At 48.7% G+C, this 24,777-nt stretch overlaps 1 protein-coding gene across 1 annotated transcript; it reads right to left on the bottom strand.

Moving 5' to 3' along the window:
• Window positions 1–1,740: 1,740 nt before the first annotated feature.
• GTPBP4 (GTP binding protein 4) lies at window positions 1,741–24,190 on the bottom strand. Its single transcript, XM_053573066.1, has 17 exons — window positions 24,102–24,190; window positions 20,804–20,974; window positions 19,044–19,147; window positions 18,825–18,961; window positions 17,269–17,369; window positions 15,678–15,770; window positions 14,552–14,743; window positions 14,409–14,474; window positions 10,695–10,784; window positions 10,002–10,112; window positions 7,697–7,771; window positions 7,127–7,178; window positions 6,727–6,827; window positions 5,434–5,631; window positions 4,571–4,636; window positions 3,280–3,423; window positions 1,741–2,400 (listed from the first exon to the last, which is right to left on the bottom strand). The coding sequence occupies exons 1-17, from the start codon at window positions 24,147–24,149 to the stop codon at window positions 2,248–2,250; spliced, it is 1,902 nt and encodes a 633-aa protein (XP_053429041.1). The 5' UTR covers window positions 24,150–24,190; the 3' UTR covers window positions 1,741–2,247.
• Between the last annotated feature and the right edge of the window lie 587 nt (window positions 24,191–24,777).

The raw sequence follows: 24,777 nt of genomic DNA on the forward strand, positions 1-24,777 counted from the left end.
TCTTCCAGAAACTTGGTGTCCAGGTCTGGTGGACCAATGGCCACACATGTGTGGCTACATGAGGCCCGTCACATTGCCATTTATGTCAAGACAACACCAGAACCCTGTGCTGTTGGTTTGTTGGGGCTCCATCGTCTGTAGTGAAGCAGGCCACATCGCCGCCCCCATCTGGGCCTAAGCCTGGCAGCTGACAGCAGGCAGTGGTACTCTACGGGGCAGGCCCATGCCCTAGAAGCTGCAGTGACAGAGTAGGGACAAAGCCAGGGGCACCTGAGCCTCTTCACAGCAGTGGTTCCTCCAGGCCCTGCTCACGCCCTGTCCTGGCAGCTGAGGGGCAACAGCCAAAGGGGGGAGGTGTTCCCACATTTCAGGTGTGTCCCAGAGGAGGGTGGGGTGGGGAATATAACTCTGTTGAGGGACAGTAAGTGGCCACCGAGGAGGAGAAACAGATACCTGGGAAGATGAGGGTGGGGACTGACTTGACTTGGGGAGACAGGTGCTGCTACCTTAGAGGTCTCCGTCAGTGTGGCTGCAACCTGGTCCTCTTTCCTGCAATTCACTAACATAACAGGAAGGGGAGGGACATCGACAGCTCTTTATTTATAATGGATCTGGTTTTACAAAGATAAGAGGAAAGGCCCCTGCGGGCCCATAATTCAAAATCACCACTGCTAAAGTGCTCTAGTGTCACAGCTCACAGCAACCTTACAGGCATGAGCCACTGCACCTTGCCAAAAAGCCAGCTTTTTTTTTTTTTTTTTAAGCAGCCCTGGGCTGGGTTTGAACCTGTCACCCCTAGTGCATAGGGATGGCACTCTAACCTTTGAGCTATGGGCACCCAACCCCAAATATTCTTTATACCAAGGAGTCATGTTTTGGGGTGAAATGTCCTGAGCTCCTTCCCCATGCAGAACAGTAAGTAGGTTTGGAGACAACACTGTGCTCTCATCTGCACCCACCTTCACTTTTCAGCTGGGATTAGTGACACAGATATGCAAAACCACAGGAAGAGACTGACAATTTTTTTTTCCTGAGAGACAAGAGTCTCACTATGTCGCCCTGAGTAGAGTGCTGTGTCGTCACAGCTCACAGCAACCCCCAACTCTTGGGCTTAAGCGATTCTCATGCCTCAGCCTCCCAAGTAGCTGGGACTACAAGTGTCCGCCATGACACCCGGCTATTTTTTTGTTGTAGTTGTGAGTGTTGTTTAGCTGGCCAGCGGCAGGTTCAAACCCGCCAGTCCTGGTGCATATAGCCGGTGCCTTAACCACTGAGCTATGGGTGCCAAACCTGACAATTTCTTTTTGTCAGAAATTTGTCCACTTGGGCCAGGCACAGTGGCTCACATCCGTAATCCCAGCACTTTGGGAGGCCAAGGCAGGAGTTCAAGACCAGCCTGAACAAAAGCGAGACTCCCTCTCTGCTAAAAATAGAAAAATTAGCCAGGCATAGGGGTAGGTGTTGTAGTCCCAGCTACTCGGGAGGCTTAGGCAGGAGGATCCCTTGGGTCCAGAAGTCTGAGGTTGCTGTGAACTATGACATCACAGCACTCTACCCAGGGAACAGAGTGAGACTGTTTCAAACAAACAAACAAACAAACAGACAAAAAACACGTCATTTTCCCCCTTTCTCATTTGGCCCAATCAATAGATTTGTAGCTAAACCAAAAACAGAGGAAAGAAGTCAAAACATTCTCCTGGAGGGTTATTTTGGATATGAGAAAGATAGATCACACAGAATACTACACAGAAAGACTGGAGAATAATTTAATAGAGTATTTTAAGCACCGAGCTGACACCCTCACAAATCAGTCCCTCCCACCCCTGCAGTGAGAAGAGGAGCCTTCTGCCCACACCCAGGGGAGGCGCCTTCTTCACAGAAAGGACTATGCATGTGCCATGGAGCACAAGTTTCCTCTTTGGAGAGGGAACAACAAACAACATAGTCAAAACAAACATCAAAACAATATAGTCATCCCAATAACCACTCCAGTTCTGCAAATCTGAAGCAATTGATACTCCATTAAATGCAGGACCACTGCCTGCTAAAATAGCTGAAATATTACGCAGTGACAAAAATTCCTGCATCAACAGGCTTAACCCACAGTTTTCAGCAAGCAACAAGTGCTTCGGTTATATTCGTTGTTATTCTCCGCTTGCAAATTACAACTCCCATTTTATGAAACACCAAACCAAAGCAAGAAACTAACAACAAGAGCCTGCCTGTGCTCCCTGTTGGGGGAGGCCGCTATCTCCTGTCCTTTTTACCAGCTTTCCTCTTCCCAGAGAGCAAGTGCTTGGGCTTCATGTCGAACACGTGCCTGTCCGCCTCGCCTTTCTTCCCTAGGCGGTTCATTTTCTTCTGAGCATTCTTCATCATTGTCTTGGCTTTCTTCACCATCTAGAAAGAAGAGAAACATAAAACATGTAAATGACTGAAAACCAACTCTCCGCTCTGTGCTTGTGACCAGGTGGCCACATATCCTGCGCCCAGTCCACCTGAGAGGACCCTACTCCTCACTCCTGCTCAGGGCTTTCCAGCCCAGATCTGCAGGGCCCGTTGGGTCTTCCCCTATACAGACTGAACAAAGAGCACTGTCTACAACAAGCTCTAGGCCTAGACGGCCAGTGCACACCTGCACCGACACCCTGGCTCGCGAGGTAAGACATGAGACTTAGGCCTGTGAGACCGTGTTCCTCCCATCCCACTGACAAGTGGCCAGGGCCATAAACACCAGGTTTCCAGATGGAAATGCAGGATGAAAACTCAGGCTTCCACAAAGCAGACTGCTCACCTGTTTATATGCAGGTTTTCCTATATGTAAGTGTTCAAAGTGCTGAAACTGAACATTTTTATGTTTGATAAAAAGATACCTTAGCAAGAGAGATTGTGTACATCAAAGGTCTTTGCCATAAACCATTACAAATGATAAAAAAGTGACCTGAGACATCAATTTGGAGTAAACAAAGTCCCCACGCTCGGACACAGGGTCCCTGGGCTGGCTCCTTGGTGGGCTTGTGAGGACCCCCGAACAGCTAGGACCAGAGCCCAGAATGCAGGTGCCATCAGAAGTCACTTCTGTCCACTCTCCCAGAAAGGAAGTCATCAGGGAACAGCCCACCCAGGGCACCACAGAGGGGCATGGACTGCACAGAGTCAGGGACTCAGCACCTGGCGAGGTCCTGCCACAGCAACTCCAAACACCTGCAGCATGTGCCCCAGCCCCCTCAAGTCAACACCAGAGACAATTTCTTTACAATACACGTCACAGATGCTCACCTTGACGTCCCGAAGACCAGAAACATCACGTGGAGTTCTAGAGCAGCTCCGACTCCGGGCCACAGAAGAGGGTGGAGTGGAGTCTTCCCGCTTTCTCTTCCGGGTGGTGCTCCGAGACCTTCTTGCCTGCACTGCGTAGTGGGCCTGAAAGGCAAAGAAAGCAAATCTGGGTGCCCGGGACCTAGCCCTGCCTCTAGGCTCAGGGTCAACGGAAATCACTGCAGGCATTTTCAGAACCATTACTGCATATCATACAAACAGCTAAACATCTTGAAAATACACAGCTAATCCCATGTTAGTTACTGATCAAATACTCTTCACTTAACACAAGCTGCTTTATGCAACAAAGATGGTTTTAACTCCACTTAAAAATACTCAGGGCTCGGTACCTGTTGCTCAGTGGCTACGGCACCGGCCACAAACACAGGAGCTGGCAGGTTCAAACCTGGCCTGGGCCTGCCAAACAACAACTACAACAAAAAAATAGCCAGGCATTGTGGCAGGTGCCTATAGTCCCAGCTACTTGGGAGGTTGAGGAAAGAGAATCGCTTAAGCCCAAGATTTTGAGGTTGCTGTGAGCTGTGACATCACAGCACTCTACTGAGGGTGACATAGTGAGACTCTGTCCCAAAAACAAAAAACAAACCTCAGGACTCCTCATTCAGAAATGATTATTAGAGCAGCACCACAGTTTATCTTTCAGACATGAGGAATTATCTTCCCTCACTTCTCCACCTTAGGGGTATCAATCTGAACATAAAGTGGTAACAATTAGGAAGTTCACCTACAAGGATTAGCTAAGTCAGGCAGATGGCGCATCTGAGAAAGGGTCTGTGTCACAGCCCAGCCACGTCCTGGCTTGGCCTCACACTGGTCACGGCACACTGACTGAGTCCTGTAACCTTACTCACTCTAGTTACCTTGTGTGCAGAACCACCACCTCGAGAGGCAAGTAGGCACTGGCTGATCCAGCATTTCATAAACAATCTAATGTCAGAAGCCACAGCTGAACATTGAAACAAAGAAGTGAACAAGAACGGAGTTTCAAAACAGCATTCTGTACTATACGACTAAGTCCCAGCCCACGCAGAGGAGAAGCCAGGACCAGGCAGCTGACGCGCCACATCGTCAACCTGTCACTTGAAACCAGACCCCGTGTCCACACATCTCGAGAGGAACACGTAAAGTTCTCTGCCTTTTTGCTGCAGTTTCCCACAGGTTCCCAGGCCCTGGATCTCATTAACAAAGTGATGTCCAACCACACCAGCCCTGGATGGTCCTGAACACTCACATTGTCTTTCCCATCCATGTCAACACCAAGACTACGCATCTCGTTCTCTAGCACCGCTCGCTGAACCTGAATGGAAAAAAAGATAATTGTTTTAAGCAGAATTACTTGGCAAAATACCATTTTTAAAAGTTTCAAGGGAAAATATCACGTATCTATTAATGATCTTTGACACACTTCTTTTAGAAGTTAATTTTTGGCCTGTCATGGGAACTCACGCCTGTACTCCCAGCACTCTGGGAGGACAAGGCAAGGGGATCACATGAAGCCAGGAGTTTGAGACCAGCCTGGGCAACACAGCAAACCCTATTACTTTAAGAAAAGAAAGAAGCTGTAATTCTTACTTGGGCTCACGTCAATGTTTTCCAACAGCTGTATGAAACCCAGAGGGAACTCTGAGCAGTTGCTGTATGTGAGACTGGACGTGCACTCCACACCTGCTTATGACCACACCCCAGCTGAAATGAGGGCCTCACCGAGGGACCTTAAGCTATCTTCCCACCTAGGCTTCCTGGAGAACCAGGATCACATATGCCAGCCACCACCCCCAGCCTTAACTAACAGCTTTAAGCTATGAATCATACATTACAATTTTAATTTGGACAACTACAAAATGATTGGATTTATAATAATCCTAACCTTAAAGCTGAAAGTCACTGAGAAAAAGCACACTCAGAATATAAAATACTCAGGATATGAAAGACTCAAGATCAAGACTCAAACAGTCTTGCAAGCCAGTACACCCCAGCAAGGTACGTACAACCTCAAGGGCAAACGGGCAGATAGGTTGTGCTCACCAATGATTACACAAGAATACAGTTTGATGAAAAGCAGGTCACACCTCTCTGAAAAGACACAAAACTTGCCTTCTTAGCAGTTCGAGGCATCCTGGGCCCCTGTGTATCTTTTTCCTTGGATTCCAGAATTTTCAACTTCTTTTTTTCTCTGATTTGTTTCGCCAGCTGTCGGATCTCCACCATCTCTTCATCCTCACTCTCAGACTCACTGTCGTACTCTCCTGCTGCTGTTCTCAGCTCTTCTTCTTTTTCCAACTCTTCCAATTTCTTTAAAAACACAGTTGTAATTAAAATTAAGAGTGAAAAACCCAGGTCGGTGTGTATGACAGTGTGTGTACCGAGCCTGTGAGGTCAGTGCCACGGCTGGGTTCGCAGAGGCCCTATCCTCATGCAGTGCTCGCGTCAGGACCAGGCCCTGTGAGGGAGGCTTATGGGCACCAGGCAGCAGCACCCGGTGACTGCTCCAAGCCACACAAGCTCCATGGCCAGCTGCAGAGACCAGCTCCCTCATTCCCTGATGCCCTCAACAGATGCATGAAATAAACTCAGTTCTGAGAGAGTCTGAATTTGAGCAATAATCATTTATCCATTCTAGTATCATTGCAAACACAACCACACTGGGCACAAAGTTAGTAAGATGAAAATGAAAACCTGCCGTGCACGCGTGTCAGATCCTGACAAAACCCCTGCCTAGACAAGGGCCCCACAGGCCGCTGTGCCCACGTCAGATTCATGTGACAAGCAGAGGTGGGGCTCTGAGGGAGGCTGGGCCCCTGACGGGCAGTTGCACCATGGCAATGAGGGCTGGAGGTGGGTGGGTCATAGTGGCATGAAGTCACGCCAAGGGCCATGCCCAGGACCCGAGTGAGTGCGGCACTGCCACCAGTTCAGCCTCCAGAGCAGAGTCTGAGGTGAAGGTGAGGAGCCCTGGAGACAAGGCTGAAACGTGAAAGGAATGGAGAAGGATATGCGGGATGGATGGGCAGAAATGGAGGAAGTAAAGCACTTTTTCAAAAAGCTCAATTGAGGAGCCAAAGACAAGACAGTAACTGAAAGGACACCGGTTTAAGAATGTTTTTGCTTTTTAAGATAATGAGAGACCCTGTGGACATTTACATGCTCAGAGAACACAAGTAGGAAGTGTGTCTGAGGCAGGAGGGAGCCACCAGCAATGAGCAGAGCTGGGGAAGGAGGCCCCAGAACTGGGAGCTGGGGGCAGGGCCAGGACGGCAGGGCCACTGGGACAGGGAGGGGGAGTGGGAAGGGGCTGGAGCTATGGGGAACCAGGGGAGCCCATCGGGCCTCCATCTTCCAGCAATAATACTAAAAAGGAAAAAAAAAGTTTTAAAAAACAACACAAACCTTCATTATGGCTGGATCAATAAAATCAGCTATATTATGGCCTTCCCAGATCTCTGGTATCTTATCACATTTTTCAGAAGAATTCATTAAATCCCAGTACTCTAAAGTTAAAATAAAAAAATTACATTTACAATAATTTTTAACATTTTCCACTAGTACATGCCCCAAATAAGTCAGGAATTATGCCAAGTCCTTCCTAGCATCGATATTCACCACTTGGCACATTATAGCAGCACCGACCTGTTCAGCCTGTACTAACCTTGACAGCAACCCCCTCCACTAGCCCTGTGAAGGTCATACACACGGGGAGACTTGCACCCGTTAAGCCCGGCCTCCCCTCCCTGAAACACTTCACATGCAACTGGTATTGTTGTAGAGACACAACCACGTGCTTGCTTACTCTGAAGATCCAAAATATAATCATCTCCCATTTCCAGCTCGAGATCTCGTTCCTACAAAGGAGAAAGAAATGGTTACCAGCTCCCTTTTATGGGCTGCCTCAGAAGCTCTGCCTCTCCCACCAGCCCTCTCTGGGCCCTGGAGGGGGGACTCACCTCTGACTTCTAGAACAGTGGTCTCAACCTGTGGGTCGCGACCCCCTTGGGGGTCAAACGACCCTTTAACAGGGGTTGCCTAAGACCATCCTGCATATCAGATATTTATATTACGACTCATAACAGTAGCAAAATTACAGTTATGAAGTAGCAACAAAAATAATTTTATGGTTGGGGGGTCACCAAAACATAAGAAACTGTATTAAAGGGTCGCGGCATTGGGAAAGTTGGAACCACTGCTCTAGAGGGAAAGCTGCCCTGGTCACTGGTGGACACCCTGCTTGTGCCGCCCTCCCCTGGGCTTCGGCTGGGGACACACTGCTGTGTCTGGAGCCTGCTAGGTGGCTCCTGGACCCCATCAGTGCGTTTGATGCCCTTGCCCCTAAGAAAGCTGGGGGAAATGTTCGGTAACATACCCTCTTCTTGGGCTCCTCCACCTCCATTCTCTTCCTGCGTGCCACCACGCCTTCTGGGATGAACGGGGGCCTCTCCTGGGAAGACATTATAGAATCAGTGTGTGAAACGCCTTCTGAATGAGAAAGAAACTTAAAAAAAACTAGAAGCAAATTCTGCCTGCCAAAAAAATATAAAAACATACCCAGACCAATTAAAGAAATAAAAAACATGAATATATAAAGAAAAACACCCTTGTATGTTGCTTCCTTTGGAGCACATATACTAAAAAAAGAAGAAAAACACCCTTGTAAAATGTTTTTCGGATGGACAGTAGGCCTCTGCATGACATAAACCCAGCAGCCGGAGAGAAAAGCAGTTTTAAAATATAGTTTCCTTGAGGTTGAAAAAAAACACAAAAGATCAAAAGGCAAGTGACAAAGAAAAATAATACTTACAGGACACATGAAAAGAATCCAATTTCCCTAATACAAAATTATAAATCAATGAGAAAAAAGTTCAACAATCTGATGAAATGTAAGGCCAGTAAGCACATAAAAATGCTCACTGTACTAATCATCAAAGAAATACCCAACGACATGGCTCGGCGCCTGTAGCCTTATAGTGCTGGCCAAATGCACCAAGGCTGGCGGGTTCAAACCAGGCCCGGGCTAGCAACAAAAAAATAGCTGGGTGTTGTGGAGGGCGCCTGTAGTCCCAGCTACTTGGGAGGCTGAGGCAAGAGGATTGCTTAAGCCCAAGAGTTAAGAAGCTGCTGTGAGCTGTGACATCATAGCACTCTACTGAGAGTGACATACTGAGACTCTGTCTCAAAAAAAAAAAAAAATGCCCAACAACAATAAAATCAACTTCAAACTACCAAGACACACGTATGAAGATGTGTATTCTAGCACCATTTGTAATGGAACAAAAATGGAAATTTTATAAGAATCATAATACACTTTCTTTCCTTTTTTTAATTTTTTATTTTTGAGACAGAGTCTCACTTTGTTGCCCTTGGTAGAGTGCTGTGGCATCAGAGCTCACAGCCTCAGACTTCCAAGTAGCTGGGACTACAGGCGCCTGCCACAGCACCTGGCTATTTTTTTGGTTGCAGCTGTCATTGTTGTTTAGCAGGCCCTGGCCAGGTTCAAACCCGCCTGCCTCTGTTATGTGGTCAGCACCCTAATCACTGAGCTACAGGCACCAAGCCTATAATACACTTTCATTTGTGGGTTTTTTGTTTTTTTTCTGCAGTTTTGGCCAGGGCCGGACTTGAACCCACCAGCCCCGGTATATGGGGCCAGCGCCCTACTCCTTGAGCCACAGGTGCAGCCTTCATTTGTGTTTTAAAAACTTGGTCAGGAAGACGGTGCCATGGCTCAAAGGGGTAGGGCACTGGCCCATATGCCAGAGGTGGTGGGTTCAAACCCAACCCTGGCCAAAAAATGCAAAAAAAAAAAAAAAAACTTGGTCAGGCACAGGGGCTCATACTTGTAATCCCAGCACTCTGGGAGGCCAAATTGGGAAGACTCCTTGAGTTCAGGAGTTCCAGACCAGCCTGAGCCAGAGTGAGACCCCATCTCTACTAAAATACAAAAGATAGCTGGATGTTGTGGCAGGCACCCGTAGTCCTGACTATTCAGGAGGTTGAGGCCGGGGGATTGCTTGAGCCAGGAGTTTGAGGTTGCTGTGACCTATGATGATGCCACTGCACTCTACCCAGACTGACAGAGTAAGACTCTGTCTCAAAAGACAAAAAAAAAAAAAAAGGCCATGCACGGTAGCTCATGCCTGCAATCCTAGTACTCTTCAAGGCCAGGGTGGGTGGATTGCTTGAGTTCACGAGTTCGAGACCAGCCTGAGCAAAAGTGAGACCCTGTCTTTACTAAAAATAGAAAAACTGAGGTAAGAGGATTGCTTGAGCCCGAGTTTTAAGTTGCTGTGAGCTATGATGCCACAAGTTGCTGTGAACTATGATGCCACAGCACTCTACCCAGGGCGACAGCTTGAGATTCTGTCTCAAAACAAACAAAAAAAATCTTTAAAAAAAACCATGATTCTATCTGGAAAACACTTCTGGGAGGACAGTGGAGACTAAGTACCAACAGAGCCAGCCTAGCCCCAGCACACAGATTTCTTGGCATGTCCTCCCCGCCATCCTCTCAGCTCTTCACACAGGGACACATACTCCCCATGAGAGACTCTGCAGCCCACATGCGGAACCCATTGTGCATGTGTGAAACAGGACCTGTGCGTGCAGACAGGCTCACTGAGCTTATGCCACTGTACACCCCGGGGGCACGGAGCTTTCGCAGGACACCTCACCTTATCATCTCGCTTGTTTGGGATGGCTAAATGCAGTCGGTTCAGCACCTCATTCACTTTACTGCCCTTCATTTTGGTTTCCACTCGATGAGCCAAAAGCCTGTCACAAGCCTAAGAAAGTAAAAACCAAGGCAGGAGTCAGGAGATGTCTATAGCAGCCCTGTGCCACCAGCAGGTAGGAAGGGGCCACCTGAGGGCCCCCCACATGGCCTGCCCAGACTACAGGCCACGTGCCCCTCACAACAGAGCTTGGGTAACCACAATCGGAGGAGCCTTTTTACCTGAATCAAAATAACACAAAATAGAAAGTAATCAGGAAGGCACATGACATCTAACAGGAGACTGCCTCCCCTAAGCTGTTTCTTTTAGACTACTTTTTTCCATTCTACTTCTGAACAGATTCTATAAAAATATTTTTCACTGTAGGTGTTTTGGAAACATTAAAGGTCCAAAGACACAACAGTCACTGTAAGTTACAACAGCCCAGGGGGAGCTCCAAGGCACCCCCTCCCTGTCTCCTGCCCGAGCAGGGTGGACACAACAGTTCCTAACCCTGACCTACCCCGACTACGGTATGTGTAGCTCCTCTTTAACCACAACAAGCATTCCTAGAAGGAAAATACTTTTCCCCACCACCAACTTTCTAAAACCAGGAACAGCAGGGAAAGGAAGGTGAGGCAAAAAAGCACTGACCTCTGTTTTCACCTTGATGACACCCTCCTCGGTCAGGGTGCTGGTCTCTATCACAGGGAATCCTTCAGTCTGCAAATTCATGAATATTTTCTGGGAATACCAAGGAGAAGGTAGAGAGGCATTATTGACTTCCAGTTCTCTATGGAACAAATTGTATGTTCTGCAAACTAAGCTTGTAAATACTAACTGTTCAACATCTGGGGCTTGCTTTTAACTCTTAATTAAAGAACAGACATCTCCCAAAATGTTATTATTCTGTGTATTCTTCTGTGATCAAGGAAAAACAAATGAGGCCAGGCATAGTTGTTCACACATGTAATCCCAGCACTCTGGGAGGTTGAGGTGGGAGGATCACTTGAGCCCAGAAATTTGAGGTTGCTGTGAGCTAAGAGAATGCCACAGCACTCTACCCAGGGATGAGCTAAGAGAATGCCACAGCACTCTACCCAGGGATGAGCTGCCACAGCACTCTGCCCAGGGATGAGCTAAGAGAATGCCACAGCACTCTACCCAGGGAAGAGCTAAGAGAATGCCACAGCACTCTACCCAGGGCCACAAAGCAAGACTGACATAACAAAAAAAAAAAAAAAGAAGAAGAAAAAAAGAGAAAGAGTGAAAAATGCCTACAAAACTTAAGGGACTCCATTAAGTGAACAAATAAGTATCATGAGTGTTCCAGAAGGCAAGCAGCAACAGAAAATCTATTTATAGGCTCAGCATACATAGCCCAGTGGTCAGGGTGCCAGCCACATGCCCTGGGGGTGGAGGGTTCAAACCCGGCCCAGGCCTGCTGAACAATGATGACAATGACAACAAAAAAATAGCCAGGTGTTGTAGCAGGCACCTATAGGCCCAGCTACTCAGGAGGCTGAGGCAGGAGGATAGCTTACACCTAAGAGTTTGATGTTGCTGTGAGCTGTGATGCCACAGCACTCTACCAAGGGTGACATAGTAAGACTCTTGTCTCAAAAAAAAAAAAAACAGAAAAAAACAGAAGCGTGTTTACGGGTATCATGTAATGAAAGAGATTATGTGGTCAAATGGGTTTGGAAAGTGAGTGGTGGAGTGAACCCATAATGTAGGGACTCCCAGGACTTTCCCTCAGAAGCCGGCAGTGCAGCCAAGCATAGTTTCCCTGATGATGGGAGCCACAGCCAGCTCTAATAGGCATCTTTCCTGACAAGCACTTAAGAGTCAGGCACTGGGACAGGTGCTTTCAGGTTGTGGCCCAGGCTGTTGCCTCAGTGGGTGGGTACAGTTGGAGGAGGACTTAGCTCTCCGGGAGGTCACGCAATCTATCTTGAGAATCAGGGTAGAGCAAGCCTGGGGCAGGTGAGAGAGGGCAGGAGAGTATCATGTTCTGTTTCCTGAGACCCAAAGCGCAGACATTGTGCAGAGACTGGGAGACTCCACAAGAGCTATGGGGGAACCAGTGTGTCCTAACACCACGAGGGTCCTGCTCTCAGGGGAAAGGCTTGTAGATAATTTCTTGTGAGGCTGGCCTAGCGGAGATAATTCCCTCAGTTTTTGTTCTTCCCTGGAAGGACTCTCTCTTCTCCCTCATTTCTGAAGGATAGTCTTACTGGTTATAGTGTAGTTGACTGGCAGTGTCTCCTCTTGGTTAGTCTTGCTGGGTATAGCATAGTTGGTTGGCAGTGTCTCTTCTTGGATAGTCTTGCTGGGTATAGCGTAGTTGGCTGGCAGTGTCTCTACTTGGATAGTCTTGCTGGGTATAGCGTAGTTGGCTGGCTGTGTCTCCTCTTGGTTAGTCTTGCTGGGTATAGCGTAGTTGGCTGGCAGTGACTCTTCTTAGATAGTCTTGCTGGGTATAGCGTAGTTGGCTGGCTGTGTCTCCTCTTGGTTAGTCTTGCTGGATATAGCGTAGTTGGCTGACAGTGACTCTTCTTAGATAGTCTTGCTGGGTATAGCGTAGTTGGCTGGCAGTGTCTCTTCTTGGACAGTCTTGCTGGGTATAGCGTAGTTGGCTGGCAGTGACTCCTCTTGGATAGTCTTGCTGGGTATAGCTTAGTTGGCTGGCAGTGTCTCTTCTTGGATAGTCTTGCTGGGTATAGCGCAGTTGGCTGGCCGTGTCTCTTCTTGGATAGTCTTGCTGGGTATAGCGCAGTTGGCTGGCAGTGTCTCTTCTTGGACAGTCTTGCTGGGTATAGAGTAGTTGGTTGGCTGTGTCTCCTCTTGGATAGTCTTGCTGGGTATAGCGTAGTTGGCTGGCAGTGACTCTTCTTAGATAGTCTTGCTGGGTATAGCGTAGTTGGCTGGCAGTGACTCTTCTTAGATAGTCTTGCTGGGTATAGCGTAGTTGGCTGGCAGTGTCTCTTCTTGGATACTCTTGCTGGGTATAGCATAGTTGGCTGGCTGTGTCTCCTCTTGGTTAGTCTTGCTGGGTATAGCATAGTTGGCTGGCAGTGTCTCTTCTTGGATACTCTTGCTGGGTATAGCGTAGTTGGCTGGCTGTGTCTCCTCTTGGTTAGTCTTGCTGGACATAGCGTAGTTGGCTGGCAGTGACTCTTCTTAGATAGTCTTGCTGGGTATAGCGTAGTTGGCTGGCAGTGTCTCTTCTTGGATAGTCTTGCTGGGTATAGCATAGTTGGCCGGCTGTGTCTCTCCTGGATAGCCTTGCTGAGTATAGTGTAGTTGGCTGGCTGTGTCTCTCCTGGATAGCTTTGCTGGGTATAGCGTAGTTGGCTGACAGTGTCTCTCCTGGATAGCCTTGCTGGTTATAGCATAGTTGGCTGGCCGTGTTTCCTCTTTCAACACTTTGAACATGTCCCATTCTCTCCTGCCTATGAGAGATTACTACAGAGTAGTCTGGTGCTGGTGTGATGGGGATTCCCTTACCTGCAACTCCATGCTTTTTTCTTGCTATTTTTAGAATTCTTTGTCTTTAACTTGTGACAGTTTGTGGTGTGCCTCAGAAATGTAACTGGTTGACTGTTTAGAAATTTTTGAGTTTCTTTTGGTTCTGAATATCCACACCTGTCCTGAATCCTAGGGCAAGTTTTCTGCTTTCTTTTCTTTTTTTTTTTTTTTTGAAATGGAGTCTCACTCCATTTTTTGAAATGGCATCACAGCTCACAGCAACCTCCAATTCTTGGGCTTAAGTGATCCTCCTGCCTCAGCCTCCCAAGTAGCTGGGACTACAGGTGCCTGCCACAACACCCAGCTATTTTTTTGTGTGTTGTAGTTGTTATTGTTGTTTGGCAGGCCTAGGCCCAGTGCATGAGGTTGGTGCCCTAGTCACTGAGCTACAGGCACCAAGCCTAAACACCCTTCTCAACTAGAAATGCACTCTGGAAAATGCTGCTGTGTCACATCCAGTATCCCACGGCCTGGAGAAGGCAACGTTCACTCCAACAGCACTGAGTTTCCCCTAATGGCCCAAAGGGAAAGAACAGTCTTTTCCTAAATAATCACATTTTCCAAAGGTTAAATGCATCAACCCATCAAATACATAGATGCCTCTCCATGCAAGAGCAGAACAGTAGTTAGGGCACCTACATTTTAGTATCAACGAAGCTTCTTTTTTTTTTTTCAACGACGAGGCTTCTATTATGTCAGGTCACCAAATCACTGAGGGTATCATCTCAACTATAAAATGAAATTCTGGACTAGTATGGCTAAACTCCGCCTTCTAAACCTTGGGATGAGATTCAGAATTACTAAGTAAGAAGTACACAAAATATCAGGGTTATTTACCTGATCGTCTTCAGAAAGTTCAGCTATTCTCTTCACATCACATTTGTTTGCCACAATTATAAGAGGCTGCACAAGGAAGAAAACAATAGAATTGTTACTCCCAGGATGCAGGATGTAAGATGAACGCAATGCACCACACTTGCCTTGTTGACGAAGAGGGGCCGGATGTTCTGGAAGAGCTCCAGCTGTTCCTTTAGCCCGTGGCCACACTGCTCAGACAGATCCATCACGTACAGGACAGCGGCACGCAGGTGGGCCAGGGCCGTGATGGCCTGCATCTCAATGGTGTTCCGATCCTCCAAGGGGTGATCCAAAATCCCTGGAGTGTCAACAACCTGAAGACCAGAATTTGTCACTCCAAGTGCACTCCTCGCTAGGTACACCCTAGAAGTCACGTCCACGTCCTAAACCACACCTCATAAGACCCGTGAACAAAACATGTGCCCCCAAACTAAACATGGTGGATGCTCACAGCAGGGAGAGAAGAGTGCACACTCTTGGAACATTTAAGGGGGACCTACAGAACTCAGCCAAGCCCCAGACCTGGAGAAAAATGATTCCTCTTGGCATCACTCATAAAATTAAATTGCACTGCACAGACGACTTCATGCCTTTAAACAGCACGTTTGCCATTTCTTTTTTTTTTTTTTTTGAGACAGAGTTTCACTATGTCACCCTCAGTAGAGTGCCGTGACATCACAGCTCACAGCAACCTTAAACTCTTGGGCTCAAGAGATTCTCTTGCCTCAGCCTCCCAAGTATCTGGTACTACAGGCGCCTGCCACAACACCCGGCTATTTTTTCTGTTGTAGTTGTCATTGTTGTTTGGCAGGCCTGGGCTGGATTCAAACCCACCAGCCCCAGTATATGTGGCTGGCACCCTAACCACTGAACTACAGGCGCCAAGCCACAGTTGCCATTTCTAATGACAGCTGAGAAACAATACAAAGAGGATTTCATTTATGCTGATGCAGTGCAGAAATCTACACCAGCAGCTGGGGTTTCCCCTGAATTTCGTCAGAGAATGTGAACTGCCCTGTCAGGTTCCAAGCTCAGACAAGCTTCCTCTATGGTGACAGAAAGATTCCAAGTTATAAGTGACCCAGGGAGTCTATTTCTTCTCCACAGAATCCTCCCTAGAGGATGCTGCTCATAGCCAACTCTACACCAAGTACTCCATGAAATACACGGTACTTAAATTGTTTTGAAATCATCACAAATTCCATTAATAGCAGAGATGCTGGTTCTGTCTATAGACCAGACTCTCACCTGCCAGCGCAGATACTTATAATCCATATGCCCAACAAATAGAGACTTGGTCGTGAACGCATAGGGCTGGACATCCACATCCGCTCTCGTGACCTGAAATGACAGTTAAGCTTACACATTACCGTGGGTCCTGCCCCCTCATTTCCCTTCTGTGCAAACAGAGCAGCTGCGTGTTACCAAGACTCATGTCTAGTCAAAAAAAACACACAGGTTGGACGAAGTGGCCAGGCCTGTGATCCCAGCACTCTGGGAGGCCAAGGCTGGAGGATCACTTAAGCTCAGGAGTTCAAGACCAGCTTGAGAAAGAACAAAATCCAGTCTCTACTAAAAGTAGAAAAACTACCTGGACATTGTGGTGGGTGACTACAGTCCCAGCTCCTCAGGAAACTGAGGCAGGAGGATCAACTGAGCCCAGGAGTTTGAGGTTGCTGTGAGCTATGACACCATGGCACTCTACCCAGGGTGACAGAGTGAGACTGTCTCAAAAAAGAAACAACACAAAAACAAAACCACAAAGGAAACCTCAAGCAACTGAAATGCCTCTGACAGCAGATATCAACTTTGACAGAGGAGTAGCGTGAGGCCCCTCCTACACAGCATTGGGCAGTGACTTAGGCAGTGGGACGGTGAGCCGGGTCCTGCAATGGAGATGGATGGCTACCACCTCCTCTCACACTCCCCACTCCTGCTCCACCACCCCGCACTGCCCAGAGCTGTGATGGTGAAAATCTGTCTGTGCTGGCCCACCAGCCCCCACTAGTAACACCCTCTTGATATGTGGCTTGTGTCTGAGGAGTTGAAACTTCCATTTTAAAAGCAACTTGGGCCAGCATCTACTGTTAACACCCACAAAGCACTGGCCATCACGCAGGCTCACCACTAGAGGCACCGGAAACTCCCGTGAGGACTCTGCAGAGCTGTGCCTTATGAAGAAAACACAACCTGCCGGTCTGCCCAGAGCATGCGCTCTTGGCACCAAGTTTGCCACACAGCTGACAATTTTCTCAGCATGTGAGGTGTTCCTGCTATAAATTCTCATTTTAAGCACCTGTTTTCTTCTTTTCCGATCTCTGAACTCAGCCAAATTGTCCTGAAGCACTAAAGTACTGAGTCTTTAATGGTCATTCACGAATCCTAATAAACTCACCCACACGAGGCAACTCAGCAACTCACCCCACTCGAACCATGGGCACACAGGGATGGTGACACAGAAGCTAAGGCCTCAGACCCCCTAGTCCCCCTGTAGGCTGGAGGCCCAGCTCAGCAAGTGCCACCTGCCACGAGCCACTGGCGTGGCCACCACCAGGACAGGCTGACAGCACACCTGGGGAGTGCCCTGCATGTGTCAACAAGCCACACGCTCATGCGGTCCTGTGAGAACACACACCAGGCTCAGGTCCCTGAGAGGAACATGGATGTCCACACGGCACATCCTGCAGACCAGGGCACGTGCACCCAGGCCATCCTACACCCACCTCACCAGGACACAGCAGCACCGTGACCTCAGATGGCCAGATCCTCTGCTGTATAATCAAAAGCAGACCAACTTTCCTCGTTAGTACAGTAGTGGGGTAAAAACCACCTGACCGACCTTATTGATGAAGCTGGACTTCCCGACGTTGGGGTACCCACACAGAAGCAGAGTCCTTGTATTTGGATCAATCGTTGGCAAACGGGATAAATGCTGCCGCACTATGAAAAATTCAAATTGAAAACTTAAGAAACTCAAAGTTTAAGAATGCTTGAAATTTTCTCTTCAACTTGGTCACACTCCAGGCCTGTGGTTATACTGCCCCCATGTTAACTTTTATAGCACTAAAGTGATGGGCAAGATGTAACTGAAGAGGACTAGCTGCAGAGACCAATGGTACACACAGGTGTAGGAACAGCACTTCCCAGGGTTAACTGAGCAAAGAATCATATTCCTGGACCTTACCCAAGCCAATATTTTGATTCAACAGGTCAAAAGTGGGGCCAAAAACATGTGTGGAAGTGTCCAGACGATACTCATTAAGGGATATACTTGGAATCCGGTACTGTGAAGTCTGTGTGCATGGCTTTCTCACTACATCAGGGCTGCTCTGCAGCCCCGGCTACCTTGAAAACCACACTGGCCTAGAGAAAAGCACTCTGAAAACATTCAAGCATTGTAAAATTTGTCAAAAATTATTTAACAGGTGCAGAAGGAGGGACAGCAAAACCAGAGTCAAAATCATTTGTAGTGTGAAAACACGTGAATGGAATAGGACAAGTGATTGTCTCAATAAAATCTTATTACAGTTATAAATTATCCTACTAAGTTTTTTTTTTAAATGTCAACAGGTAAACCTGTGAGCTATTTTATTTTTATAGGCTTTACAGAATTTTCTCATGATTTTTGTCTATGCCTTTTCTATTAAATATGAAAAACATAAAATTTTCTTTTTTTGAGACAGTCTCACTTTGTCGCCCTCAGTAGAGTGCCACGGCATCATAGTTCACAGCAACTTCAAACTCTTGGGCTTAAGTGATTCTCTTGCCTCAGCCTCCCAAGTAGCTGGGACTACAGGTGCCCGCCACAATGCCCAGCTATTTTTTGGTTGTAGTTGTCATTGTTGTTTGGCAGGCCCAGGCTGGGTGCTAACCCACCAGCTCTGGTGTATGTGGCTGGCTCCCTGGCCGCTGAGCTACAGGCACCAAGCCCAAAAATTTTCTTAATCACACCCTTATTTTGTAAGCATAAAGTGGTAGGTATTTTTTCAACAATAACTATTTTATGGCTCAGCGCCTGTAGTTCAGTGGCTAGGGTGCGGGCCACATATATCAGGGCTGGAAAGTTCGAACCTGGCCGGGGCCTGCAAAACAACGACAACTACAACAACAACAAAAATAGCCAGGCATTGTGGCGGGTGCCTGTAGTCCCAGCTACTTGGGAGGCTAAGGCAAGAGAATCAATCGTTTAAGCCCAAGTGTTGGAGGTTGCTGTGAGCTATGATGCTACAGCACTCTACCAAGGGCAACATAGTGAGACTCTGTCTCAAAAAAAAAAAACAGTAACTAGTTTACTAGAACTTCTTACAGGTCAGACAGGGCAAACTACCCTGACACTGTCAACTCTGCATGTCAGCGCAGGTCCCGGCTGGTGGAGAGCGCCTGGCAGGCACACACCTTGCTCCAGGTACTCCAGGCTCTGCCTCTGCCTCTTGATCACGGTGCACATGCGTCCAAGCGCAGCCCGCTTCAGCTGCTTGCAGCGGTACAGAGAGTCGCCGTACTTCATAAGCCGCACATAATCTTTAGCAACACTTAAAACATAAACACTTTCAGTTTTTTTTTTTTCACTTTTGATAATAACTTAAAAGATACTATAATAAAAAAATAACTTACTTGTCCACTAGATTTTTGGCAATATTTATTTGTCCTAGAGCCAACTTGTAATGGTCCTTGTCGTAGAGAATATTCATCAAATCAGCGTAGAATGGGTGGATGTCCTGTAACATACACACAGAGTCACTTTGGTCCAAAAGCCTCCCCCCCCCCATACCCTGCAAATGTGGCACCATCCCTCAGTCTTTAAGTCCTCCTAACTGCCACACTGTATTCCCCCCTCCCCTAGACCCCCAGTCCGCAGTCTGTGCGTACTACTCCATACAAACAACACACGAGTTGGCAAAGGCCCCCCCACGGTCATTCTCCCTCCTACCCTACCAGGCCACTTGCAGTGCTGGGGGCTGGCCACCCAACCCAACTGCGGCATGCCACTTGGTGGGCTTCCAGGACCACCACCTGCCATCCTCTCCATCAGCCCCTCTGAGCCGGCTCCTGCTCACAGCCCAGCCCTTAGCATTCATGTCCCTAACGCACTCTTCTCCCCACAACCCCTTCCCAGGTGACCTCCGAAGTCTGCTTACATCTCCAGCTCCGGACCTCTCTGGAGCCCAGTTTCCTGGCATTCCCACCTGGATGTCTCACGTGCACCTCAGGACCAGTGCGCACAAGTGGGGTCTCTAGCCCTCTGCCCCCTCCGCCTTCCATCTTGGTGAACAGCAGATGTGCTGCCCAAGGCACTAAGGCTGGACCTCAGTGTTCTCACTACTGCTGAGGCCCACATCCAGTCTATGAACATTTCCTGTAATGCCACCTTTCAACCCCGCCCTGCCACAGCCATCTAAATCTCCACGATCCTCCCATTGTGTGCCAGGATCAATGCATTGATCTCTCAATGGTCCCTTGTTTTTCTCTCTTCCATCACCTATCTGCAGTGACTATTCTGGGGCAATGGCCATCCTAGGCTCTCAGACTACGTGGCTGACCCCACAGCCTTCACAACTTCAAGCAGCCTTGCAACAAGGCCACTCTACACGAAGCTTCCCAAGGCTCAGTTTCTGCTCCTGCCTGGGAGGAGCAGTGGACCCCAGATATGCAGCACAGGAAGGAGCTCGGCTCTCTGGCTTAATGCGGAAGCCACAGCACCCCAGGTGACCTCTTTTTGCCAGTGAAGAAAATGGTCAGAGCAGAACTGACCGTCATCAGATGATGAAGCATTAAGCACTCTACACGAAGCTTCCCAAGGCTCAGTTTCTGCTCCTGCCTGGGAGGAGCAGTGGACCCCAGATATGCAGCACAGGAAGGAGCTCGGCTCTCTGGCTTAATGCGGAAGCCACAGCACCCCAGGTGACCTCTTTTTGCCAGTGAAGAAAATGGTCAGAGCAGAACTGACCGTCATCAGATGATGAAGCATTAAGACCACACATGGTGGTGGACCCTACGCCACGGACCCAGTTGAGCCCAAAGGAAAAAGCAGCCTTGGAAAGAGGGAGGAGGAAGGTACAACCCAGGAGAACCAGAGCGCCACCAGACGGGTCTGAGCATCTGAGTCGCAACCCATGGCTTTCTCACAGCGTGGCCCAGCCTCCATGAGCCCAGACTGAGAGGACTGTGCTGGGGCTTAGATGGGGCTTGGCTGGAGAAAGAGCACTAAGGAATCATGAGACTCATGCTCTACCCCATCTCTGTGACTAACTTACTGAGCAGCCTCTGACAAGTCATTTCTGTCAAATGAGAACACCAAACTGGTCACACACTGACTCTCCCAGGCTCACATTATACCATCAGACATAACCACACAAGTCCCCAGAGACACTTACATCCAATTTGGGGAAATCTGTGAGAATCTGTGAGAGTCTATCATGGTAATTCTGTTGAGTAAATTTGACTTTTCTCATGTAAAAATGTCTAATTCGATGAATTTGGTAATGTTTATGAATAACTGTTGGAGTCTTTCGTTGAGTCTTCGATAATGTCAGGTCAATAAAGTCCTGCAATTAAAGAAAACAAAGCACAATTACAACAAAAGTGTCTACTTCTCATCCACTTACTTAAAACCTTAATACACTACTATCTAACAGTACTACGCATTTGAGACTAAGAAAATTTACTTTGTCTAACTAAATCTTTCATATACAATTTTGTCTTTAGTTTCTGGCCTTTAAGAAACATGTACCGGGGTGGCACCTGTGGCTCAAAGGAGTAGGGCGCCGGCCCCATATGCCAAAGGTGGCGGGGTTCAAATCCAGCCCCAGCCAAAAACCAAAAAAAAAAAAACATGTACCAAATGGCTACAGGTAAAAAATAAATTTCACCCTGTGTTTTCTTAGTGCTTTCTTACTTCCAAACACCTATAAACTTTAGTGAAGAACATGAAACAACCCTTTAATTTCAATTTTAATATGCATACCTTTGACTTTGAAAATAACAGGTCAAGCCATTGTAGCTCAAGCCTCTAGGGTGCCAGCCACACACACGGGAGCTGGCAGGTTCCAATCCAGCTCAGGCCTGCCAAACAACAATGACAACCACAACCAAAAAATAGCTGGGCGTTGTGGCAGGCGCCTGTAGTCCCAGCTACTTGGGAGGCTGAGGCACTTAAGCCCAAGAGTTGGAGGTTGCTGTGAGCTGTGACACCAGGGTGACAGCTTGAGACTCTGTCTCAAAAAAAAAAAAAAAAAGAAAAGAAAAGAAAAGAACAGGTAAAACTAAAATCCTCTGTTTTGTAATTTCCTAAGAGTCCTAAGTGACTCTCTCGGGGTACAGGAGACTTTTGCTCAAGCTGCCCAGGGCACACAGTCAGTACTTCTCTTTAACAAGGAAGCCACCCCTGGGCTACCTCAGTCCCTTACTCCTGCCCATACAAAATACTTGAATTTCCCTTGAACACTTTTACTAATTCAACAATATCGATCATTTTCCACAAAGTATGATAGAATACTCAGGTGCTGAAGATAAACTAATAGGCAAGGCATCGTCCCTTTGAGGAACTCAGGGTGCAGTGGCCAAGAGCAGTAAACAGGCAGTCACCACAGTCTGCCAAGTACTGCAGTGCTAGACACCCACATGTGTGCACCGCTGGGCCCACACAGGAGAAACAGGAGATATCTTCTACCCTCTTCTCCACCAGTGGAGTTTACACATTCTTTTTTTTTTTTTTTTTTTTGAGACAGAGCCTCAAGCCGTTGCCCTGGGTAGAGTGCATCACAGTTCACAGTAACCTCCAACTCCTGGGCTCAATCGCTTCTCCTGCCTCAGCCTCCCAAGTAGCTGGGACTACAGGTGCCCACCACAACGCCCAGCTATTTTTGGTTGCAGCTGTCATTGTTGTTTGGCAGCCCGGGCTGGATTTGAACCTGCCAGCTCAGGTGTACGTGGCTGGCGCCTTAGCCGCTTGAGCCACAGGTGCTGAGCCATGAGTTTACACATTCTTAAGGGGCCAGTTTGAAAAGGTTTTCTATACATTCCTACTTACAGAGCTACACATTCTTCTGTTCTCCTAAACCCATGTATGTCCTGCCTTACAACTGCTGTATTTCTAGACTGAAGTGAATCCTACGTTTTCCTCTGGTGATTTACTAAAGGATTATCATCACCCACCCTTTAGACAGGGAAACTCCTCTGTTCTCTGAAAATGCAAGCCGTACCACACAGCACAGTAGATGGACAGTGTACTACTAATGTGCTTTAAAGTTCTCTGCAAAGGTCAATCACATGAACGCAGTTCATAATGATCCAAAGAACTCTATCCCAGATAAAACAAAAATCTTTCTGCAAACTCCTTCAACCAACATGAGAGATGGATGAGAAAGTATGGGCAGCGCCTGTGGCTCAAAGGAGTAGGGCGCCAGCCCCATATGCCGGAGATGGAGGGTTCAAACCCAGCCCCGGCCAAAAACTGCATTAAAAAAAAGAGAGAGAGAGAGAGAAAGTAGTATGAGGACAAAAATACAAAGTAAGCTATGATTCCTACACTTGAAAATACTACAATCTAGCAAGAGATGTGCCAGAATGATTGTCAGCAGACTTGAGAAATGACAGAAGTGGTGGAACAACCCTGTAATGAATGCAAAACACAAGTTCCTGACAAGCCCATTCCGCTGCTGAGACTCAAAAAAAGGAGAGGCTGAAGTGAGAACACCCTGCCTACTCCTGCACTGCTCAGGGGACTCTTGAGAAACACATGTTGCCGGGCTGTGCTTTGCACAGTAATTACAACCCAAATAAAGCATTTACTCCATGAAAACGTGATTATTTAAAACTCCCAATACCCAATGCCTTTTGGGTACACCAACTAAAGTGGTAAAAGTTTAGCCTTGCCCTGCCCTGTCTTAAAAGAACTTTGTTCCCAAACCCAGAAGTGTTAAATTACGACAGGGGAGGCGATTACAGTGAGCTCAGAATCCGAAAGCTCATTACCCACTAAGGGGCCCTCCACGCACGTCGGGGTCCCTCTCGCACCCCCGCAGGGAACCCTACTCTGGGGCCCCGGTCTCAGAGGGTACCCCAGTGTCTGCCGGACTTTTTCTTTTTTTTTTTGAGACAGTCTCACTGCGTCATCCTCGGTAGAGTGCTGTGGCGTCATAGCTCACTGCAACCTCAAACTCTAGAGCTTAAGCGATTCTCTTGCCTCAACCACCCAAGTAGCTGGGACTACAGGCGCCCACCACAACGCCCAGCTATTTTTGGTTGCTGTCGTTGTCACTGTTGTTTAGTTGGCCCAGGCCGGATACGATCCCACCAGCCCCGGTGCATGTGGCCGACGCTCTAACCACTAAGTTAGGGGCGCCGAGCCGTGTCTGCCGGACTTCGGGGTCAGGGGCACGCGATCCCCAGGACTCCCAGGATCTGGAATGTATCTTTGGGGGCCTCGGTCACGAGGGGACTCAGACCTCTGGGGTGGGTCCTGGTCTCTAGATGTCCCCGGCCTCCAGCGGTCCCTGGTCTCTGGGGTGGACCCTGGTCTCTGAGGCCGGGTTCTCTAGGGGCCTGATCCCCGCAAAGCCGCCCAGGAGGTGGGACCCGCCGGTAGGGGCGGGCGGGCAGAGACGACCCCTGACCGGACCCTCCCCGGAGACCCAGACAAGGAGAACGGCGAGGCCCTCCCGGGCCTCCTACCTTGGCAGACGGCACCACCGTTATCTTCTTGAAGTTGTAGTGCGCCATGCCGGCTAAACTACACGAGGGCACTGGCGCGGCGGGCGGGACTTCCGCCGTCGGCTGCGGTGACTTCACTTCCGGTCTCCTACCGGCCGCGTCCGTCACCCCCGCGGCGCCTTCTCGCTGCGCAGCGCCAACACCCGACCCGGAGGTCCAGCGCCGAGCCCGGCCTGGTGAGCCGGGGACGAGCGGAGAGTTCTGCCCAGTCGGGCGCGGAGGGACACCGCGGCTAGGCAGGGGCCCAGGCGGGCCGCCCTGTGGATCTCTGGACGGGGTTCCAGGCCCTCAGCGCCCTGCCCTGCGCCACGGTTCTCTGGTCCGGGGTCCCGGGGTTGGGGGCTCGGGAGTCCTGGGGTCTCGGTTTGGGGGTCATCAGGTCTGGGGGTCAGGACTCCGGAATCTAGGAACTTGGGGCTTCTGAGGTGAGGGTTTTTGGAGTCGGGGCCCCGGGGCTTCGGAGTCCCGGAGGCTGGGGCATCGTAGGTTTTGGGGTCCCCGCATTTGGGGTTGGGGGGGCACAGCTTTAAATGGAAAACAGCACTTGGTCCAGCCGAGGCCCGGTAGACACAATCACTCAAGCTTCCCGGGCCGCGCTGGGGACTTGGCGGCGGAGCCACAAAGTGCGCGCGCGCTT

The sequence above is a fragment of the Nycticebus coucang genome, chromosome 20 (assembly GCF_027406575.1).
Source record: "Nycticebus coucang isolate mNycCou1 chromosome 20, mNycCou1.pri, whole genome shotgun sequence".
NCBI classification, from domain to species: domain Eukaryota; kingdom Metazoa; phylum Chordata; class Mammalia; order Primates; family Lorisidae; genus Nycticebus; species Nycticebus coucang.

What these genes read in the sequence shown, in the direction of transcription:
- GTPBP4 (XM_053573066.1), bottom strand. Translation starts at nt 24,149, where the DNA reads ATGGCGCACTACAACTTCAAGAAGATAACGGTGGTGCCGTCTGCCAAG. An exon ending in GCCAAAAATCTAGTGGACAA is followed by an intron (nt 18,962 to 19,043) that starts GTAAGTTATTTT and finishes TTATGTTTTAAG; the next exon opens with TGTTGCTAAAGATTATGTGC. An exon ending in ACATGGATGGGAAAGACAAT is followed by an intron (nt 3,424 to 4,570) that starts GTGAGTGTTCAG and finishes TTTGCCTTTCAG; the next exon opens with GCCCACTACGCAGTGCAGGC.